The 23217-nt window shown below is 50.2% G+C and overlaps 1 protein-coding gene across 5 annotated transcripts in view; it reads right to left on the bottom strand.

Moving 5' to 3' along the window:
* Positions 1–23217, bottom strand: part of AOPEP (aminopeptidase O (putative)) — a 384314-nt gene that overhangs the window by 75565 nt on the left and 285532 nt on the right. For all 5 annotated transcript variants that reach the window (XM_056127530.1, XM_056127531.1, XM_056127532.1 and 2 more), the window contains exon 11: positions 17135–17195. In XM_056127530.1, the coding sequence (XP_055983505.1) occupies positions 17135–17195 (61 nt within the window). The remainder of the gene's footprint in view (positions 1–17134; positions 17196–23217) is intronic.

Raw genomic sequence — 23217 nt, 5'->3', positions numbered from 1 at the left:
TGCGCCTATAATTATTTCAATTTATAGTGTAAACATTCCAGTCTAAGTTTTGCTGTCCTGCTGAACACTGCTTTTCTGCTCTCTGAAATCCAAGAGCATCAAAAGTCATACATATACCATAAAAGATGCCATTTCTGCTTTCATCTTCTAGTCTATGGATGTGGTTTAACTTGGTCCAAAACCGCATGTGATGCTGGGAAACAGCCAGTCGTGAGCAGAAACCTAGACGCTCCTGACCTTGCACCTGGAAGTTCTGGGCCCTCACACATCCTACCTCCTCTCTAAGCCCATGCTTGGAGCTAACACCAGCTACTGCCTGGCAGGGTTACCGTGAGGACAAAGTGACAGTGACCACAGATTCCTCTCCTCTTTCCCCTCAGAAACAAAAGCTGGTCTTGTATCGTAAGTGTAAGTAAATTCTTAGAGGTTCCAACAGAGCTGAGCTGTGACGTCATGTTAAAATGCCTCATTCCACCACCACACAGATGCCACTGGATGGAGCATAGGGACGTAAAGACACATGCAAGCCACAACAAGTAAGAGCCACAAGATGGTGAGCACAAAGAAGCAAGAACTCTTCTCACAGGCCTGATTCAAGGCCATGATTCCATTTCTGGTCCCATCTCACTCAAAGTAATAGACCTGCTCTTGTTTACTGTTCTATTCAGTTTTGTTCGGGGCCATATCCCACGGTGCTCACCTCCCTGTGGTGCTGGCGACTGAGCACCACAAGCAGCAGATCACAAGAAGAAATTTGGTGCCACTGCATTGTTCACTCAGGCACAGGTGTGACCCGGTCCCACAGGAAAAGACATCAGAAAACCACAGCCAGCGGGTGAGGAGGGGGCTCCTCCTAACAGACCCATCCTGGAGGGGGAGTGGGTCCAGTGCCCAGTGCTGCACTGTGCGAGGATTCTAAGCCTCACAACCCTGCTCTTGAGGCCCTGACACAGCAAGGAGCTCTGGGTGTGTGTGAGCTTGCCCCCGAGAAGGTTGACTCCCACACACTGGCAAGCAGCTAATCTAAAACGGAAATATGTGTGCTTGAGCCCTAGTGAGCACCGCAGTCACCGTGACTGAACAGGCAGTGCTGTGGCAGTATCCGAGCACCACGGCCCGTGGCTGAGGGAAGGGATGGGGCAGGCTTCCGTGGTGGCGTTTGCTAGTTGTTTGACTTTAAAACCATTGCCTTGAGCCAGCGTGCAGTACAGTATGCAAAGCACCCGCCTTGTACACAGGTGACTCAATTTCTATCCGTGGCATCCCCTTGGTCCCCTGTGCACCACCAGGAGTAATTCCTGAGTGCGGAGATGTTACCAGGAGTAACCCCTGAGTACCGCCAGTTGTGGCCCAAAATACAAACCCAAAACCAAACAATTCCCCCCGCCCCCGCTGAAAACAACCCAACATGTAAAAATTCAGAAATTTAGCTTTTAGCATGGAGAGATTTGATTCTTAGCTTCCTCATCTATAAAATAAGAATAACAATAATGTTGATCGTATAGAGCACTAAAAGAAGTAAATAGCCATTACAAACGTATTCAATAAAACGATAGCCTTTCATTCATTCTGAGAGTCTGACTCCTTTTTTGGGAGGGCGTGGGGGGTACATGGGGCCACACCTAGCGGTATTCCAGAATTACTCTTGATTCTGTACTCAGGGATCACAACTGGTGGGCTCCAGGAATCTTATGAAATGCTGGTGATGGAACCCAGGTGAGCTGTGCGCAAGGCAAGTGCCTCCCCACTGTGCCATGACTCTGTATATCTGAATCTGTACACAGTATGCCCAGGGCACTTGACGGGAAGAGAAAAAATTAAATAAAAAGTACAATTTGTTATAAAATAATATATAGCTAAAACATATGCTAGAACAGCTCAAATATATAATAGAACATATATATATATGTAGTAGACTGTATAGTTTTCTGAGTGACCCATTTGCACCTTAATTCACTCGGAGATTTATACCAAGGAAGACTGCCTTCATTAGCAAATCAGTAACAGTGAGGAAGGAACACAATTTGAGAAGAGACCCAGTGAGAACTTGGGAGAAGCCTGCTGAGTAAAACTGCAGCCAGGAAGAGTCCTGGGCCTTCTCTCTGCTTGGCTGCACAGGCACGAGAAGTGACAGTGGGCGTAAGGGCAGCAGGCAGCCGAGAAATCGGATGAGCACGAGCAGCAGGAGAAGCTGCTGTGCTTGGGCTTAGCATCCTCCCAGGGAGAGGGGCCCGGGGAAGAGGTGCTCCCACCTCTCCAGCCCAATCCGGGTATCACGTGCTGCCTGGGGGATGCAGTCCCATCGTGCTGTATTGACTCTGGACTCCCTCCCAAGCATTTTCATGCCAATAAAGTTGCTGAAATTAAAGAAGAATTGAATTGTGAAGGTTTGGGGCATAAATAATGTCCTATTATAGAGTGAGGGCTAATAACAACCAGGGCACCTTAACACGCTTAAGAAAAACCATATGATCGATGCGGCCCTCAATGCAGTCTGAAATCCCCTTGGCCTACAAAGGGAAATATTTTTAGCATGTAGCACACTTTGCAACAGTCATATACATGCACTGAAAATATAATTTTAGAGAAGCATCTGGGTTTGATCACTTCTTGTTATACCTTAAAACCAAACAGGCTCTACTTTATAGCAGGCACAAGCAAGGCCTGACTTCACCAGCCCTGCAGACAGCACTGGGGCGAGTTCTGAGCAACATTTCTTTATTGATTGTTTTCCTTTTCTTAGAGCAGTAAATATTCTGATGACTCAAACATAAATGCAGCATGAAAATGTGTTCTGTCAGCAGCATGGCCCCTAGTGTCACCTCCCCATAAAAGGTGACCTAGAATGCACTGATGTTTCTCTGTAAGGTCACTTGGGATGACAGCGTAGTTACTTTTATATCAAAGTAGATCCTAGAGGGCCAGAAAGAGATGGGTCAGAGCTTGCACGTGGCTGACCCCACTTTAACCCCTGACACTGAACATGGTCCTTTGAGCACAGAGCCAGGAGTGACCCCTGAGTACAGGGCAGGAGCAAACCCTGAGCACTTCTGGGTGTGGCCCCAAACAAATCAAAGAGTATCTTAGAAATGAAAGCAGCCGCTGCCCAAGGTAAGATCCAACTAGTGTTTTTGTGAGTATTTAGGAACTTCAAGAACTGGAGTGATAGTACAGTGGGTAGGGCACTTGTCTTACATGCAGCGGACTTGGGTTCAATTCCCAGTATCCCATGTGGTTTCCTCAAACCCCTCCAAGAGTCATTCCTGAGTGCAGAACCAAGAGTAATCCCTGAGCACTGCCAAATATGGTCCCCCCAAACAAACAAACAAACAAACAGAAAAAGACTTAATTTGAGAAAAACTGTTTTTATCTCCTAGTCACAAACAGCTTCATATCTGTGAATTATGAATTTGAATGAGAAGAAAAAAAAAACCATGATTCTTCCGTGATCAGCATAAAGGCTCTGACAGTCTGATTGGGACTTGAGATTTCTTCCGGTAAACTTTCAAATAGCAATTTTCCAGAGAGAGAGAAAAGAAATACAGAAGCAGGTTTTGTCAAGAGCATGTATGCAGACAGCATGCAGGACACAATGCGGGCAGGCAGAGCACGGGCACAGGCCCAGGGGAAGGCAAGTGGCTCCCAGGGAGGAAATAAACAGAGCTCCGGAAAAGGCCAAGCCAGACTCCCCTCCCCCCAGAGAGCCAGGAGCACCGGGATGAGGCCCCCACAAGGCAGCAGATCTCTCTGCCCAGGCCGCTTCTTCCAGTTCCCGCAGGGCAGGCGCAGGGCAGGTGCAGGGTTGAATGCAAGTGCAGGCCCCACAGGGCAGCATGAGTGCTGGGTGCCTTTTCCACCTGTGAGGATGCAGCCTCAGAACAGGACCCAGTCCAGATTCCCTGCGGCCTCTGCTTCCACCCGGCCTCATTCTTGCTCAGTCACCTCAAAACAAAATGCATGAGACTGACTCCTAAGGACAGTAGACACATGGGACAGATAGATTGCTTCAAAACTGGAAGCCTGCCTCATGAGCAAAGGGGAGAAGGCAGCTGGAATAGAGAAGGGATCACTAAGAAAACGATGGCTGGAGGAACCAGTTGGGATAGATGTGTGCAGAAAGTAGATAAAGGAGCAAACATGATAACCTCTCAGTGTCTGTATTGCAAACCATAATGCCCAAAAGTAGAGCGAGATTATGGGGAATTGTGTCTGCCATGGAGGCAGGGGGAGGGTGGGAAAGGGGGGGTATACCGGGGATATTGGTGGTGGGGAGTGTGCACTAGTGGAGGGATGGGTGTTTGATCATTGTGTGATTGTAACCCAAAAATGAAAGCTTAAAACTAGCACACAGCAATTCAATAAAATTAATAAGAAAAAAAATGCAGCTGTGTGGGGATGCTGCCCCTTGTGGGGTTGGGCCACCCCTGGAGACACCAGAGAGTGAGACGGGGCTCAAGCACGCACCCGGACCTCAGAACCATCTCCCCGTCTGATGCGAACCATTGTTATTTATTTTGATATTCTGGGTGAGTCCGTGGGGGGTGAGGGGGTGGGAAGGGGATCACACGCAACTGTGCTCAGGGCCTATTCCTGGCTCTGTGCTTAGAGATCACCCCTGACAGTGCTCAGGGGACTATGGACAGAGCCAGGGAACAAATTGGTCCAGCTGCAAGTGCCTCTCCTGCTGGAGTATCTCTCTGGACCCTGCTTCTATTTGTTAAATTATTCTTGGCTTTGGAGTCACCCCCAGTGGTGGCCAGGAGTTACTCCAAGCTCTTGGCGGGGGGAGGTCGGGGGACGGTCATTCCTGGAGGTACCTAGGGGAACACCCGGTCTGAAGACCAACCCTAGGCTCAGTCCTCTGAGTCATCTCTGCAGAGACCAGCATGCCCCCTCCTGCAATATTAGGGGGCCATAACCAGCCATGCTCAGGTCTCTCTGCCCAGACTCTAAACTCAGGGACCATTCCTGGCAGGGCTCACGGGGGCCATATGTGATACCCCGGATAGAAGCCAGGTGAGCGCCTGGACCCCTGTCTTATCACTCCCACCCCAATGCTGCCCATATTAACATATGCACACGGATGTGGGCAGTTGAACCATCACTGATGTCACCAGCCGCTCCTGACACTCTCCTGTTCTCTGTCGACAAAGGGAACAAAATAAGGACAACAAGCCCGGGACAGAGCTGGAGTTTGCCATTGAGAGGAAATAAGAGGGTAGAGGAAACATTCCCCAGTGCTTGGGAAGGCACACGCAGACACTTTCGGGCTTACTCATTGCTTTTTCTTGTTTATTGTTTTGGTGACCTGGCATTAAGCTCTAATTTAGTTTCCATCTCAAGGAGTTCTAATTTTATCTTTCTAAAGGCAAAACCCTGAACTAAACTCTCTTCATTTTCTCTCATTCACATAAAAAAATAAAAAATCACCAGCTTGGTGGTACTCAGGGCTTACTTCTGGAAGGCCTTATGTGCTGCTGGGGATCAAACCCAGGTCAACTGCATGAAAGGCAAGTGCTCTGCCCTCTGTTCTACCTCTGGCCTCCAACAGGTCTGTTTTCTGGTGTGTGTGTGCGGGGGGAGGATTGAGGGCGCGGGCTATATTGGACCACATCTATGTTCAGAGCTTACTCCTGGCTCTGATCAAACTGGTGTTGACTGCGTGCAGAGAAGGTGCCTCTCTCTGTCCTGTTGACAGCTCGTTGGATTAGATTTACTAGTGCAAACAATGACCAACCATGACAGTCAAACGGATGGGGGTGGTTGGGGAGGGGTAACACAGAGAGGGGGCTCTAGGCTCTGATGGTCAGTACTTGAGGTGCCAGGGCCCTCTGGGTGAAAGATGAGATTTCTCCAAGACTCCCTCTCTCCTGGGATCCGAAAGCAAACCAGAGCCCTGCAATGCCTGAGAAGACAAATATTTAACCTGGAAGCAATAAATACACCCAAGAAATATAAGCCCTGGAGCTATTAAATGTGCACTGACTTCATTAGGCATAAAGGCTTTCTCTGAGGGAAGAAAAGGAATCCACATGCTAAAAGGAACCGACAGAGGCTGGCAAAAGTTGATGCTCAGAGCCTCTGACAGGATGGGACCCGAGGTCAAAGATCCCAGGTTCTGCATGCATAAGTCTCAGCACCCACAGATCTCAAGGCCTCTCCAGTGGAGGAAATAAGATGATGCAAACACGTCACCTGCCTTTGACGAGTGTCTGTCCGCTATGTCCTCAGCTGATTAAGGAGAGGGTGATTCTTCCTTCAAAGCAGAATCACATGTCTTTCTTTGAGCACAGTAGTTTAATCTCAAGCTCATCTTTGTCTTTTGGAGGTGAAGTGGGTCCTGAGTAAGCTGGGGAGGGCCCCTTATGTAATCTCCCCCTGCTGGGCATGACACGTTGAGTATTGGGGCACAAAGGTGCTGATGGGGGGCCTTCCAGGGCTATCCCCAGGAATGCCTAGAGGTCAGCAAGCACCAGGAGCTGGACTCAGGGTTCCACATGCAGGCATGAGCCCCAGCCCTCACAACTTTTTCCAGCTCAGAACTCTCAGTCTTAACTTGGCTCTCCATTGCTGCTGCCCTCTGATGCTGTCCTCAACATACAGTGCCGTCATGGGGGACCCTACCACAAGCCACTCACTTTTTCCAGGGCCTGCAATAGCTCTCACTGGAGCAACGTCCCTTTGGAGCCAAAATGTGCTAGAATCTGAACAACCTGGAAGCAAGAGCATGGATGGAAGATGCCCAAGCATGGCCCCCTTGCGGAAAATCACAAGAGCCACTGTGCGACCACATGGGGTCTTGTAGTCAGCCCTCCAGGCCATAGGCATGCTGTCTCCTGGTGGCCTCGTCTGGGCAGACAGTGGTCCATGGGCAAAGCTACTGCAGGAATGCCTCAAGTAGCAATTCTGGCCCCGGTGTGCACACTGGACAAGAATGAGTGGGGTCTGCCTCATGCAAGGCAAAAACACTATCCACTGTACATCTGCTGCCCTAGCCCCCATTTTAAAAAACAACATAAAATTAAAAGTGTTCTAAAACACTTACATTACACTCAAGAAAGAAAGAGGGAAACTTCTGATCCTACATTTTACAAACAGAACATTGGTATGGATCCTGTCAATCAGTCTCAGTCCTATATGCATGGGGATGGCCCGAGTGTGGGGTCTAACAGCATCAGTTAACACTGATGACCAGGACTAAGTATAGTGTGACCCCAACGGTCTTCCTGAGCCTAACACACAATGCTGCATCTAGTAAGTCCCTCAAACATTCTCTTCACCAACACCCACGTGTGCTCAGGCCAGAGTCCACCAACTCCAGCAGCTGACCTGAGCCAGACTGAAGTGAGCAGTTTCTGCTTCCCTTTCTTAAGGAAAGGGACACACCAGTGGGTCTGCCCTGCGTCTGACAAGCAAAACTGGCTTTCCCTAACTGTACACTGGCAGTGTCTGCGCCTACCTGGACTTGCTCAGAGTTTTTATCCTTCTTAAGGGAGAAAGTTGCCCAGACCTTTATTCCATCTGAGAAAGTTATTCCCTTAGGCTTGTGATAGTCTGCACAGGATCTAAGTCCAGTGGGAGACCATCGAGATGAAAGGCCTTGGCCCTGGTCTGCTTCCCCAGGATTCTCCCTCCTCACTCAGCAGGATTCGGGGTGTTTATACTTTTGTCACATGGGATTATTTGTCGCTTTGGGGGTATCTATAGATGTTCTTCAGCCCCCCGTAAACGCTCTTTTGGAAGACCCAATGTCTGTTCAGATATATAATAATGCTGTCTCAAAGTACCCATGTACTGAAGAGCTTTTTGACTTCAAGTTCAAGGTGTTGGGATACGGAGCAGAGCTGTGACTTGGAGGCAGAACACTATTCCATGTGTATGCCCTCACTCCTGTCACAGACCAAAAAAAAAAAAAAAACCCCAGAAAAAAAACCAAGATGCAAACCTGATCACTCCTTCTACTGGCTGGGGGACTGTGAGAGGGGAAAGGCATGTCCACCTTCCCAAGGTTTTTTCATTCTTTGGGGGGCTGCTGAATGGACCCCCCTGGCAGTCAACTGCTTGTTCACAAGTTGGCACTTTCCCACCAGCCCTAGGAGGCTCCCTGGAGCTCCTGGATCTTGAGGGAAATCTTTACCACCATAGCCAAACCCCACTCAGCCTGCTGTGCTCCTTGGCAATCAACCCCCATGGGAAGCTGGCAGCAACACACTCAATTTTTTGCGTTGTCAGTTTGTTTCTTTTGGCCAGTGGAGTTCAGGAATATGCACTCAGGGATCACTCCTGGCGAGCTCAGGGAACCCAGAGTGCTAGGGATTGAACCTAGGTCGGCCGCATGCAGTACAAGTATCCATCCCGCTGTACTATCTCTCCAGCCACCCTCCAAACACATTCCAAACACAGGAAATGGAAGGAGAACGTTAACCCCTTCAAATCATGGTCAAAACACACTGGTAGGGTCGAGTGATGACACAGGAGGTTAAGATGCCTGTTCAAATCTCTGGTTCCCCTGATGGTAGAACCACATGATTCCTCAGCACCATCAGGGATCACTCCTGAGCACAGAGCCAGGAGAACAGCCACTGAGGACTGTCAGGTATGGTCCAAACCTCCAACTGCCCCTCCCAAACCACCACCACAAAACCCCAAAACAAAACAAAACAAACAAAACATTCGCCTGATGTAAAAGCACATACTATTATCCAATATTGGGGGACAGAAGGCCTTGGCAGCGTATGGCGGGAGTCTAACAAAATAGTTACTCAGCTTATACCGCTGGAATTTGACATACCCTAGACTGCTCAAACATTCGCCTTCAATTTACCCAAAGTGGCTACATCTTCCTCTGCTTCCCGACAGGTTTCAGATAGCAACTCAACTCAACCCCTCTGTTTCCACAAATGAAAAAAATGACCCTTTTCTTCTGAATTCTAAAAGCTAGCCTTTCACCACTCCTTGCTTTTTTCATTAGGTCAGATATCTAGGTCCATTTTTCCTACTGAATTATTAAGCAAGTTGAGTGCAAAGCCTGTGTTTCTATCATCTTCGAGTCACGTGCTGTCCCTCATAGAGGACAGAGAAACTATATTTGGGGCCAGAGGGTAGGGCTAGGAAGTACGATGGTAGGACTCCAGACCCTGGGAGCGGCTTCCTCTGGCACATCTCATCCATCGGGCCTGGGAAGTTGACAGCTCGGTCAAGTCTAAGCTCTGTACTACAACAAAGGAAATCTTCAAGGGAGAGGAAACACTTTTAATCTTCCGTATTCACTAGGAATCTAGTTTGAGATTACTGTGAGGGAGATTCAAATCCTTTCTGAAATGAGGTTTGAAAGGGAGAGAAAAGAAGGAAGGACACAGCACTTTCACTCCAGGCACCAAAGGAACTCCTGCCTCACTGTGGTGCTTTTGGAACGTCCCTCAGGCCGTAGGGCTGCCAGGCCAGCACAGACTCTCTCCTTGGTGCTTGGGGAGGGCAGGCACTTCCTCCACAGCTCTTTCTCCTCATCACACCAAAAACTTCTAGTCTTTGTGGGCCAGATAATACTGGCATTAGGAACCCCTCAAACTATTTATTCATGGGTGAAAAAATATAGTGAGGTTGACTTGAATGACTTTTCCAGGCCATTTTGAAGTTTTCATGAGAACGTGCAGGTAAGCGGGGAAGTACTGAGAACGAGCATTGTTGAGGCTGAATTTGTTCTCCCAAATTTACACGTGGGCTGGAGAGATTAGTACAGGGGTGAGGCATTTGCTCTGCAGTGGCCAACCCTGGTTTGATTCCAGCACCACACATGGTCCCCTGAGCTCCACCAGGAGTCATCCCTGAGCACAGAGATAGGAGAAAATCCTGACCCCTGCTGTGTGTGGCCCAATAACACATATACCATGACAAAAAAAAAAAAACCCACAAAAACCAAATTCCCATGTTGCAGTCCCAAGTGCCAGTATCTTAAAATGTATTCTGGAGACAGGGCCTTTGAAGAGGTGATGGAGTCGGCTGAGCTCCTGAGGGTGGACTAAATGCAGGCTGACTGGGGTCTTCTCAGAGATGAGACTTTCTCCAAGCACAGAAAGGTGAGGACACAGCAAGAAGGTAGCTATCTGAAGCCGGGGTGAGGCGTCAGGGGAAAGAAGTACCGTCAACGCCGACCTCTCAAACTACGTTCTTCAAACCGGAGACGACCCAATCCACTCTCCAAGCCCCCAAGCCCGGGGTGCTCCGGTATGGCAGTCATGCTAACCGGCTGGAGCAGGAAGTACAGACGCCATGGCGGAAGGAAATGGGGCTGGAAGGGAATTTCCCAAAACCCCTCCCTGTCCCTAGGGACCCCTTGCAGCCCACCGGGAGGGCTCCTGCACAAACAGCAAGTGACGCTCCGTCTGAGCACTCAACACATTTCTAAAGATTACAAGATGTTTAATCACTTGGGAAACATGGGTTGAAACAGTAGGGGGAAAAATGGCCATGTGGTGGCTCAGTGGGGGTGCTCACTGTACCTGCAGCACTGCCCTGACCCCCACTCTGCCCCTCCAGGTCAGTCACCCACATTGCCTCTGTGAACCCCCAGCCATGGGAAAGAAAGGCGGGGGGCAAGTGTGGGGCACAGCCCTGGAAGCGCAGCAGAGCGTGGCAGAGAACTAAGACCTCAGGAGCCACAGAACAGCAGGGCAGGCACTGGCCTTGCATGTGGCTGACTGAGGTTTGATGCCTGGCATCCAATATGGTTCCCTGAGCCCCGCAGGACTAATTCCTGGGTGTAGAGCAGGAAGTAAGCCCTGAGCACCAACATATGTGGCCCAAAAACAAGAAAACAAAAACAACCACAAAGCCCTAAGGATCTCCTAGCACATGCACTCTGAGCCACACAAACTCTCTGGGGCTTACACCCCCACCCCCCACCCCATCCTCCACACTAACCACCTGGTTTTCTTCATGTGGCCCCAATGACAAAAAGTCTCTTGCATCCACATCAAGCTTTCTCAATTTTGTGACTCAGTATTTACCCTACAAGAGTTAAATTTTTCCTTATTTGCTGGGGTGGCCTTTGGCAAACTGGAGGTGCCCTGCTAGAAAGAAGCGGCATTTTGCAAGAAGAAAAATCACCTGCTTGTCTAAAGTCTGGGGTTGTGGAGCAAATCTGGGAGCTTGAGTTGATTCTGGCTTGTTTCCAGAAATGTTATGTGATCAGCCATTACCCACCTTCTGCATTTTTCGTGCCACTTTAGACGACTGAACAATAACAGCCACAGAAGGGCTGAGACTCACGTGTTTGTATGGCGGGAAACAGGTTGTCTGGGAGTTAAAATTCAGAGCTGCAGTGAGCTAGTTCATGTCCTCTTAAAAGCCTCTTGTGAATGCAGCACTCCAGCTCCTTATCGGGATTATTCTCATAGGTGCGTCACAGAAGACGGAACTGTGCTGACAGTCCCACCAACGCTATCTTTACTCGTGCCCCTGATGAAGACGCAGATGACTTCAGTCATGTCTGTGTTGTGAGGGGGTTAAGTCATTAAGCACTCACATTTCAGTTCAGCTAACAGCTTTAGAGTAGCAATATTCAATGGAATTTGTGCAAGCCAATTTCGTTATGGAAAGTTTTGCTATGGAAACTTTTCTGGTTGCCATGTTTAAAAATTAAGACAGAGGAGCTAAAATGTATTTTAATAATATTTTGGGCACATATCTATCTATGTGTGTGTGTTTACAATGTAACCAATATTTTAAAAAACAGAAATAAACTATTTGCCTTGGAGCTGGAGCGATAGCACAGCAGGGAGGGCGTTCGCCTTGCATGTGGCTGACCCGGGTTCGATCCCCAGCATCTCATATGGTTCCCTGAGCACTGCTCGGAGTAATTCCTGAGTGCAGAACCAGGAGTAATCCCTGAGCATCCTCAGGTGTGACCCAAAAAGCCAAAAAAAAAATGAAAAAGCTATTTGCCTTTACTTATTATTTATTGGTTATTGGGCCACCCCCAGCTTGCTCAGGGCCTGTTACTGGCTCTGCACGTCTGGTAGCCGGGGATTGAACCCAGGCTGGCCATGTGCAAGGCCAGTACCCGAGCCACTGGACTCTCCCTCTGGTCCCACCTTTACTTTCAGAGCCAAGTTTCCTACAGCTGATGTTTCATTGTCCATCTTAACTCAGTTGCCAATTGTTATGTTATTGATTTGTTAATTGGGGTGCAGGCTGCATACTCAAGAGGGAATCAGGTGTCACCAGGGCACCCTCTGAGGTGTCCCGTGGTGGTGGGGCAGCCGTGATGAGGAAAAGAGCCCCCAACCTCCAACCACATTTCAAACAGGTGTTGCGAAGAGTAGACACTGCCAAGGGGCAGCTGAGTCTGGGAGACATAACATTAACAATGAAGTGCATTTGGGATGTCCTTGAGACGGTCAGGGTCTCACTCTGTCACCTTGGTAACCGTGGTAATGTGTCCTAAATGTGCCTGTGGCCTTGGGATGGTCCAGACCCTGTTTTGCAAAATAACGTGGTTGGGAATTTCTGCTGTTTTCTCCTGCCGGCTGCTGCAAACACCCTGGCTCCCATCAGATATTCTATAAAATGGAGCTTCCCCCTTTGTTCTGAGCTCAGTTCTGGAGTACGAGCCTGACTGGGTCCACTCAAGTATGTAATAATATACCGGCGTTCTGCTCCTTGAGGTGTGTTGCTTGGTGTTTCACAGGCTGTGGGTAAGAATTTCTGTGGCAGCAGGTAGGTTTCTATGATTTATCAGAAAGCTATCCAGCTATTGGAAATGAGTGGTGGACAAATATTCTCTCCCAGTCTGTACGGCATTTTTCAATTCTGCTCATCATTTCTTTTGCAGTGAGATGCTTCTTAATTTGATGTGCCATTTGTTTATCTTTGCTTTCATTTGCTTGGCCAATGGCACTGAGTCATTGAAGATCTCTCTAGATTCAATGTCATGAAGAGTTCTGCCTATGTTTTCTCAACAGACTTTGTGGATTCAGGGCTGATATCAAGGCCTTTGATTTATTTTGAATTTACTTTTGGGCATAGTGTGAGGTAAGAGTCTGAGTATTTTTAGTTTTTTTTTTCCTTTAGTTTTCTTATCCTGAGTCTGACCAGTTTCCCCATTTCTATTTTTTGACTGGCTCATGGCATTTTCATTTATTTTATCTTCTTTTGTTTATTTTAGTAGTGATTTACACTTTTTTTAATAGAAGTCTTTCACCTCTTTTGTTAAACCGATTTATAGGTATTTGATTTTCCCACCACTCATCCGACAAAGGATAAATTTAACAAGAAAAATACAATAAGCTCCATCAAAAAATGAAAAGATGAGATGACTAGAAACTTCAAGGAGAGACATTCAGATGGCCAACAGGTATATGAAAAATTACCTGCATCACTGATCATCAGGGAAATGCAAATTGAAACAACAACGAGATGTCATTCACTGTGTACCAGTGAGACAGGCACACATCACAAAGAATGCAAAACAAACACACAAAACCAGTATTGGCATGGAGTGGGGAGTGGAGGGAGGAAACCTCATCTATTGCTGGTGGGAATATTGACTGCCTCAGCCTTTCGGGAAAACAATAAGGACACTTCTCAGAAAAACTAGGAATTAAGCTGTCAAATCCACTTTGGGCATCTATCCCAAAGGCTCAAACAATCTATTCAGAAAATCCATCTGCACTCCTATGTTCACTGCAGCACTGTTCACAAGAGCCAAAACCTGGGAACAACCAAAGTGTCCAAGAACAGATGACTGGATAAAGAAACTATGATACATATACACAATGGAACACTACTTGGCCATAGGCAAAGATGAAATCATGAGATTTGCTGCTTGCTACATGGATGGATCTGGAAAGCGTCATGCTGAGTGAAGTTAGACAGAAGAAGGAAGACAGACGCAGAATGATCTCCTCCTGTGCAGGACATAGAGAAACATAGTAAGGTAATAGCAAGTGCCCAGAGGCAGCAGAAATTGAGAATTGGTCTTCAGTAGGAAGCTATGGGAGGATTGGGGGGCGCCCGGGGGGGAACCGGGATGTGGGGGAACTGGGGCCCTGGTGGAGGGAAGCTGACGTTCTGGTGGAGGGTGCTGGAATGATTTATGCAAGAAACTCTGCATTAATAGGTTTGTAAACCACAGGGCCTAAAATAACATTTTGAAATGTGAAAAAAAAAAAAGGATTTATATTAAAAGCAATGGTTTGCGTGTGCATGAGACCCTAAACCTATTCTCGGCACCACACAGATAAAACCATCTCTGGGTTTTGTTCTGTTTGTTTTTGGAGGGTGCTCAGAGGCTGGGCTACTCCTGGGGTCCAGTGCGTATTCCAAGGGCTGGACAGGGCTGATGCTTCCGTGCTGGGTCTGGGACACAGAGCAGCACCACCAACGCAGGGACCTCCCAGGGCTTCTGGGGACCAAGCAATGTGGCGAGGACCTTGGTGAGTCACAGTCTGCAGGTACTCCCACCAACTCTGCCCCCCCGGAGTGCTCCTTTCTGGTTTATTTTCTTGTTTGTTCTTATTTTCTTGGTTATAATATTGCTTATATTCAAAAGTCAATACAAAATAATACTTCTATAGTCAGAAAAGTTCATAAAGGCAAATTGTTTATAACAATTGTCTATAACGTCAACCTTTTCCCAAGCTGGTGCTCCCTGCTGTCCTACCGGCCAGGCCCTGGTCCAGTGCTACGGATACCTCTACACCTACCCACTGAGGCAATTTCTACCTGTGACCCCTTGGAATATCCTGGGCCAACAGGGCGCCACATGACTCTGGTTAAGAAACACTAGCTTATAAGACTGATGGTAACATTAATTTAAAATGTTTACAAAGCCAAATATAACAGATTGGAGTGTTCTTAAGTAGGTTTGAGTCCAAATTTCTTTTTTTTTCCTCACTGAGGCTCATGCTTATTTCTATTGCGTATTGAAGTTATTGCCACAATTAAAAAACTTTTTTCCATTCAACATGGCCAAAAAGGAAATCAAGGCCCACCACACTGAAAGTGTTCCTGAGAGGTAACGCCCACCCTCTGCAGCCCATGGAAGGAAAATTTCAGCAGCAGAAGGTGACTCTGGTCAAGAAATTATTTCAATTGCAGAATTTTTAATGAGAACAAAGAGCATCAGAACACTTTCAGTTTCTGGTTATCATTACAGGCCAGGCACCCTAGTAATTTTATATTCCAATGGGACAAAGCACAAGTGTCCCATTCACCAAGGGGCTCCTGCAATCAGGGGGGTTGATGGCCTTTGCCCAGCTTTTCACTGAAGTGGAAAGGAGAAGGAACTCTCCAGGAGGACAAGCAGGTCAGTCAACAGCAGCCGTAAAAAAAACAGCAGAGAGTGGGCGAGATGAGAAGATGCAGACCCCACTCAGCCACCGCCCGCAGGGGCACCACACTAAATCAGTTCCTCTGGTCTGACACCGCTGTTTTCACTAAACAGTTAAGTGCCCAAGGAAATACCAGCTGGGTCTTAAAGACGATTTATAGCTGGGCTGGCTGGTTGCACCTGGCTCTGTTTGGATAGCAGGTTTGGTCAGTTTATAGCTGAGATTCTTGTCTACACTAGAGGCTGTCATTAACGTGACTAGACCTTTGGGGGAAATGTGCTGCTCCTTAGCCAAGCTCTCCCTACTATGTACCCTTCCCCCTTTAATGAAAAACAAAACCTCCTGCTGGGGCAAAGCCACCTCTTCCTTGGGGCCAGCACAGAGCCTCTGGGAGTGAGGAGGGTTTCCCAGTGCCGCTCCCACGCCTGTGTCTGGGCGTGGAGTAAGGGCTCTTTCTTCTCCATCCCTGGGGCTAACTGTGGAGCACAGCAGCCTCATTGTCCTGGGCCAGGACACTCGGGCTCGACACTCAGGCTCCTGCTCCCTGAACTCCCACTTCTTCCCAGCATCCAGGCCCCAGTCTGGGAGTGCTGCCACACCCTTGACAGGCTCAGGACATGGAGGCATTTCAGCCGCTTTTGGCCACTGCAGCTGAAACCAGAGCCTAGATGGCGTGATTCAGGGTCAGACGACCCTTAGCTGGGCATTCTGGGGGATTTCTGTCTCCTGGGGTCAGCGCCATTGTCTCAAGCACCACTGAGCACTCCCTCTGGGGCGAGCCCTGAAAGAGCGGGGCACTCAGGCGAGCACGCAGTCTGCCCGCACTCCCAGGCTTCTGTTGCACCCAAGGTTTCGATTCCTTTTTTCACTCCGGGGATGATTAAGGCAGTAACTTTTGAGTAGGTTACACACTTTCCGAAACCTAAAGCAAAGTGTCCTTTTGCGGGATAAGCTGATGAGGGCTAGTGGGCGACACTCCCCTGGGTGGTAGAGAAGGACAAAGATGTAAATAGAGGGATGAAAGGTAATGGAGAATGGCTCCTCCTGGGCCTTAATTTCACGGTTCACAGACATCCAGTGACACTCAGACACTCCCAAGGGGAAGCTCATATAACTAGTCATGAAACCAGAAATGCACAGCTAATGGGGCTGTGTCCCCGGGCAGACCCCACCCCCAGGCGCGGGGACCAACTGGGAAGGGTCTGTCTGCAGACTGGCCCAGTCTGGCCAGGCCTGCGCTCCTGTGGCCTGCAGCTCTGGGAGCCCCAGGCTCTCGCGAGTGTGCTCAGGCTGCTCTAAGTTGCAGGACACAGGCCCAGCGAGCGGGGCAGACCCAGCGTACTGGCAGAGGCAGGGCTGGCCAGAGCCCTGTCTCCCGCAGACCTGCGCATGGACACAGAGAAGAAGGTCCAGCAGGGTGTATACTGGAGTGACCGAGAGAGACACACGGGGACGGCTCACTCGGAGGGGACAGCCAACCTGAGACCGGGATGCAGAAGCCAAGAAACAAGGGGAGATGCCCCAGGCAGCAGAGGCCAGCCCGCTGATCTTGCGGGACACCCAAACTGGTACCAAGCTCTGCAGGACCCCTGTGGCGGTGGTCTGGGAGCCACCAACAGGAGCACTTACATCTGTAGGCCTTGAGACAGAACTGCACCCAGGATGATGGAGGCGGGATATTCTCCCCCAGCACAGGGTACCCCACCTTTTATCTGGCGGCATGAACACATGCATGGTCAGAATCTGAGCCATAAACTTTACCGTTTCCCCCAGACTCGCTCGCAGGGGTCTCCTGAGCTCACCTGTGGTATCCCGGGACTCTCAAGCCAGTCCTTGAAGATGCTCTCCACAGACAGCTCCGACCTGTAAAGACACAGCCACAGGGTGAAGAGCTGCAGAGCCTGTCTCCCTCCCCCTGCACAGGCACCCACTGCACCTGACCCCGGGGCACACAGCTCCAGGCCTCCTGAGAGCAGCCTCCCACTGGCCCGTGAGCAAGGCACATGGGAAACTCAAAATCAGGGCTCTCCCAAGATTGGGCCAGTTAGTGCCTTGGGGGGTTCAGAATGTCAACTCAGGGGGAACAGGGCCTGTTCAGGAATCAATGGCCATGAGTGTGCCCTAAAAGTAATGAGGCAAAACGGAACCAAAACATTCTAGCACTTGCCACCTGGGAGTGCAGTTCCAGCTTTCCCAGGATGATGGGCTATGCCAAGCAGAGGCGAGCCCGCTCCGGGTACGGAGGTTCCTGGTGCTGTGTGTGGCGCCTCTGGCCTGGTTTGAACGGTTATGATGGATGAGGGCTCTGAGCCACGGCAGCAGGAATTCTTCCAGTTTGTTGCCTTGCTGGTTGGGCGCTCCTGGGATGTCTGAGAATCTCCCATATCCTCAGGGAGTATGTTAGCACCAGCCATCCAAGCTGAGCTTCCGGCGGCCCTACGCCCTGCCCACTGAGATGGAAGCAGCCTTTCCTTACCCATTCCCAAGCGCTTTGGCTCATGCCCGGTTCGTGTGCCAGAGGCACCCTAGGGTCTCCCCTGGAGCCCGAGCACAAGGCTTCTGCTCTTGGCCCGGGCATTTATCCTGGCATGCAGCTGCCGTTGATTTGTTTGTCTGTTTGGGGGCCACACCTGGCGATGCTCAGGGCTCTGCCTCCTGGTTCTGACTCAAGGTTAACTCCAGGCGGTGCTCAGGACCCTGTGGGGGTGCCGGGGATCCAAACCCAGTCCGCAGAGGGCAAGGCAGTGCCTACCTGCTGTGCCAATGTGCTGGCCCAACAGCTGCCATCAGCTTGGTCTGATTTAACTGTCTCCCCACTGGACTGAAGCTCTCTATGAGTGGGTCAAGATTTGATCACCACTCTACAATGATCCCTAAGCACAGCTCTTGACACAGAAAGAGGATCCCCGCCAGCATTTCTTATTTGAATGAATGAAAACACATTTCCACTGTTGACTCAATAAAATAGTATTCCTTTGGGGCTAGAGAGCTAGAAAAGGGAGTAAGATGCTTGCCTTGCAGGTGGCTGAACCCAGTTTAATTCCTGGCACCACGTATAGATTTGCAAGTACCACCAGAAAAGACCCAAATGCACCCTCAAACCAATAGAACAAAGCCTAAAAATACTCCTCATGGGGAACCAAAGCAACAGTGCAGTGGGTGGAGTGCTTCCCGGCACACAGCCAGCCAACACAGGTTCTGTCCCTGGTACTCCATGTTGTCCCCCAAACATCAAGAGTGATGCCTGGCACAGAGCCAGGAGTAAGCCCTGAGCACTGTAAGGTGTGACCTTTCCTCCCCCAAAAAGATCTGGGGAGATGCTCACAGGGATGGCACTTGCCTGGGGGTCAGTCCCCAGGACCTCAGTTCCCCAGCACCGTGGGGTGCATGGGCAGGTGTGGTCCATAGGCCAATACTAACAAAGTTTTCCTTTTTCAGATAATGATCGCCTTGCCCCTAAAACTGCTGGAAAATGTTAGATTGCATTCAGTTTTGTGTACTTTATATTCTTATATGCATATAGAAAAGATTACTGAGGATGGGAGAAGTAGTTTAAAGGTGTGAGATATATTCCCTGAGTACATGAAGTCCAGAGTTCTACCCCAAACTGCATGCTTCCTCCTCCTGTCCCCATCACCCCCGGGCTCTGGCAGGATCATGTCACCAAGTCCAAACCTCCTGTCCCAGCTGGGCAAAGTAGGCAGGCAGTGGCCGCTCTAAGCACTGCCTGAGTGTCCCCAACCCCTGTAGTTGTGAAAGAAGTGGCACAAATGCATGGCCCTCTCTCCCTCTGTCAGAGACATGGCCCTCTCCCTCTTTCTGTCAGAGACACGGCCTCCTCTTCCTCTGAGAGATAAGGCCCTCTCTCCCTCTCTCTGTGAGAGACACAGCCCTCTCTCCCTCTGTGAGAGACACGCCTCTCTCCCTCTGTCAGAGACACGTCCTCTCTCCCTCTGTCAGAGATATGGCCTGTGAGTCACAGGAGAGACATGGCCCTCATCCCTCTGTGAGAAGCACAGTCCTCTCTCCCTCTGGTACTAAAGATTCACATGCTCCCATCATCCGAGGGTTGTATGACGGGGAGTTTTGGCACAGGTGGGACAGAGGAGCAGGTCTGGGGAGTAAGAGGGCCCCACCCCATCACTTTTCTTCCGAGGAAGAATTTTGTCTTCCCAATTAGGGTACTGGCAAAGGTTGGGAGGCCACAGAACAGAGACAGAACAAATACACAGGTGGGAGAAGGAACCGTTCAGAGCGACTGGTTTGGTTTTCTGGGGAGGACCATCGGCAGTGTCAGGATTCAAACCTATGAGGAAGCACAGCCACGCAGCTGCCAGCAGCTCATCTCTCAGAGCTCAGAGCACAGTGGGACAATCCGGGCCCTGTGGAGGACCCAGAGGCCGGCACAGGCTCAGTGGTTTGATGGGCACCTCAGACGAATGGCCGGGTCACTGTGCTGGTCTTTCCCCCTTGCTCCACACTCTCACTGACAGTCACAGCATGGAGGCTGATGCAGCTGACAGGGTGAGGGCAGCCAAGAAGCTGGGAGGACCTCAGACTCACTGCTCCTCCTCACACTCCATTCCTTGGTTGGCTGTGGAGAGGGAATGACAAGCGCCCTGAACGGGCACCACTGCTTTGCCAGAGCAGAAAAGTGGGGTAAGAAGGAGCCACTTAGAACAATGTCCAGGGGAACTTGAGCTGTTTTACTCTGTAATGGAATAGGCGCAGTAGGGAGTTCAGTCCGATTCCAGACTCCTCTGAGACACGGGTGCAGCACGACCTGTGTTTGTCCGGAGACGCAAGGCCACCCCACCACGCATGAGGCATGAGGCGGCTTGCCAGGTGAGGCCGGGGCAGTGTGCTGGGCAGCCACTCCATCTTCGCTGAACGATTCCCTCCCTCCAGGCTGCTCCCTAAGTGGCCCATTCATCTCACGTCCTTTGTAGTTCAGAGGGACATGGCTATATCCAAAGGTCTCTGTGACTGAATAAGAATCGAATGTGCTGACCCAGGCATGGCCTTCTGGAAACTTCCACAACTTCAGAGGGAGAGGGAGAATTAAGGAAGGACAGGAAACAACAGTGGTGATGGGAAAGGCGGTGAGTGCATGAGGCAAGGGACATCACTGCCATTCTCCTGAGCTTTGATGAACAAGGAGGTCCGGCTGCTATGCACCTAGGGAGGTATAAATAGCAGGCACGGACATGAATTCCCCTCGGGGGATTCTGGCTGTAATATCTTGCCTTGGGGTGGCTCAGAGAGGAGCTGGGAGCTGAGTCTGGGGATGTCACTGCACATGGTCCTGCTCATCACAGCAAAGACTGTACTACAGGTGAAGCTTCTGTGCGCCCTGATGCTCAGAACGCCTCCCAGGCACAAGGCTGGGATGGGGTGGGGGCTGTGCAGGAAGGCTCACGGCCTCACCAACAGGAGTCTGAACTGTGCAATGCAGAGACATGTGGGGCTCAGCTCACAGCAGTGCTCACTCTTCAGAGCAACGGTGCAAAGGAAGAAGACTACGGAGGTGGGGGTCCAGGGGTGCCTCCTTGGAGGAGTATGAGCTTGATCCATATGCAGAAAAAATGGCACTTGCCCAAAGGAGGGCCGGTAGGCAGGAAAGAGCAGAGGCAGGAACCGCACGGGGGAGAGGGATGTCAGAGTGGAAATGGAGTGTCCCCAGCAGATTCTGAAGTCCTGTTCTTGAGGCTCTGAAGCAGACCAGCACGCGTCAAGAGGACGAAGTAGAGAAAGAGTGACAGAAGGAGAAAGGCAGGAGGCGGAAGCCATGACAGGCGTGAGTGTGTTCTGATGAGACAGGTGGGTTCCAGACGCCGCCACTCCCCAGCCGTCTGGGGGGTCAGAATGCAGCAGTGAGGCCCAGCGTGCAGGCGAGGCTGCTGGGACGCCAAGAGGCAGCAGAGGCCCACGTGGGGCCTGGCTAGTGTGCAGCCCAGATACCAACCGGGCAGGGAAACTCCGTGGGCTATTTCACGGCAAAATACAAAGGCAAACTTTGTTTTGCCAGATTAAATATTTGCAAACACATACAACAGAGTGGCACAAAAGAGCAAAAGCTCCTCTATCCAGTGCTCCCCACCCCCAAAGGGACAGGAATGCAATAATGGTGGCCATTATGACTGAATATCTGTTGTGTACCAGACACTAGAGCAAAATCTCATTGAAGTTTTACCGTATCTGTGCCAAACCCATATTATGATCTTCTTTTGAACAACAAAGACAACTCGAAGAGGGGAAAGGGGCTCATCCAAGGCCACAGATGGGAGTCAAAGAGTTGGGGTTCAGGAAAACCTCAGTGACCTGAATCTCTGCTGTGCTGAGACTCCATGGTTCCCGGTTTATGGCACAGACAAGCCTGCCCCAGGGAGCCGGGTCTGCTCTCCATGAGGCTGTCAGCTCTCCCGTATCGCTCACATTTCTCTTGCTGAAAGCTGCCTGGCCCAGTGGCCACAGCCCTGTTTGTCTGCCCTTCAATTAGAGTTCTAAAGAGCTGGGACACCCGCGGGTGGGGCCCCAGGAAAGGGCAGGAGAGTTCATCACTGGGCTTTGTTCAGTCTGCAGAAGACAACCTCCTGTGAAGAAAGCAAACAGCTGTTTCCAGATTGCTGTCCTCTGCAAAGGCTCAGGGCTGCTTCGGCCATTAGCACTTCACTCCTCACCGTGTCCTTGTGAAGGGGGTGGGGGGGGATCTCTGGAGCTGGCCTCCACCCAGATGAAGAACCACATTTTTAGAGCATGAAAGTTTAATGTCGAAGTTCACATTATTCCGTTCATGGGTTTCTAACGTGGAACTCGAGGTTAAACCATGAGAGGGAGGTGTAAGTATTAACTCCAGCTCTGGAAAAGATGTTCTCAAGGAATTTTCTGTGTGGTTACTTCCCAGGAAGTAATAAGAGCTGTATGAAAATGCTCATTTTCGGGGGGAAAAAGAGACTAAATTCTAGGGTGGAACACCCTCCATCACTTACGCTGTTCTCATCATCAATGCATTAGCAGTACAGGTGAAGTTTGGGACCTGGGAGTGGGTATCCAGAAGGACAGCTCCTGGGAGAGCTGTGCGCTGACTTTTTCAAGTCAAAAATCTCAGCATTTCAGCCAAGGGTGAATTTTTTCCTCCTGAGATCATGTGTCTTACATAATCACAACAGACAAGCAGGAGCATTTCCACTTAGCTGGGACCTGGACTTACAGGAAATTATTCTTCTGCATGTCTGATCACTATGGAAATTGATTTCATACAGAGAGCTAAAAGGACACAGACCCACAACTGCTGCCCCTGTGTCTGTCCTCGTGAGCAAGGCGCCCAGACTCTACCAGTGCAGAGCCCTTAAGGCCCACAGCACCAGGACACCCACCTTCCCAGCTGCGGAGTGCCTGCCCGCACACCGCCAGCCTGCGAGTGCCAGAGGTCGGGAATCCAGCCTGGGATTGTCACTCTGGTCACCCACAGGGAGGACAGAGCGGAGAGAAATTAGTGGGACACCCTCCTGTGGTGCTGGTTAGAGAGGACAAAGAGACTGATGGCTCTGTGTTGTTTACCCCAGGCCCACTCCAGGGGCTGCCGAGGGGAACATGTGGTGCCAGGGACTGAAGCTGGCCCTTCAGCATTTGCTCAGCCCTCTGAGCCCCCATCCCGGGGCAGCGACTTCCTGCTCTGTTCATGAACCTAAAATAGACCCAGGCTTGTGTGAGGACAGGCTGTACGTTCTACATGGGCTCTCTGGGCTAATGACTGACGGTTCAAGGACCAGATGCAGAGCTTCCCAGCCTGCCGATGCACTGGTTGTTGCTGATCATGCCCGAGACGCCCTCTTCAGCTTCAGGAAACTCTGAAGATGACTCCGTGGGCACCTCAGGGGAATAG

Source organism: Sorex fumeus, unplaced genomic scaffold (genome assembly GCF_029834395.1).
Source record: "Sorex fumeus unplaced genomic scaffold, SorFum_2.1 ptg000063l, whole genome shotgun sequence".
In the NCBI taxonomy this organism is placed as follows: domain Eukaryota; kingdom Metazoa; phylum Chordata; class Mammalia; order Eulipotyphla; family Soricidae; genus Sorex; species Sorex fumeus.
Note: the sequence above shows the minus strand (reverse complement) of the source record. Positions and strands in the feature narration are given on the sequence as shown.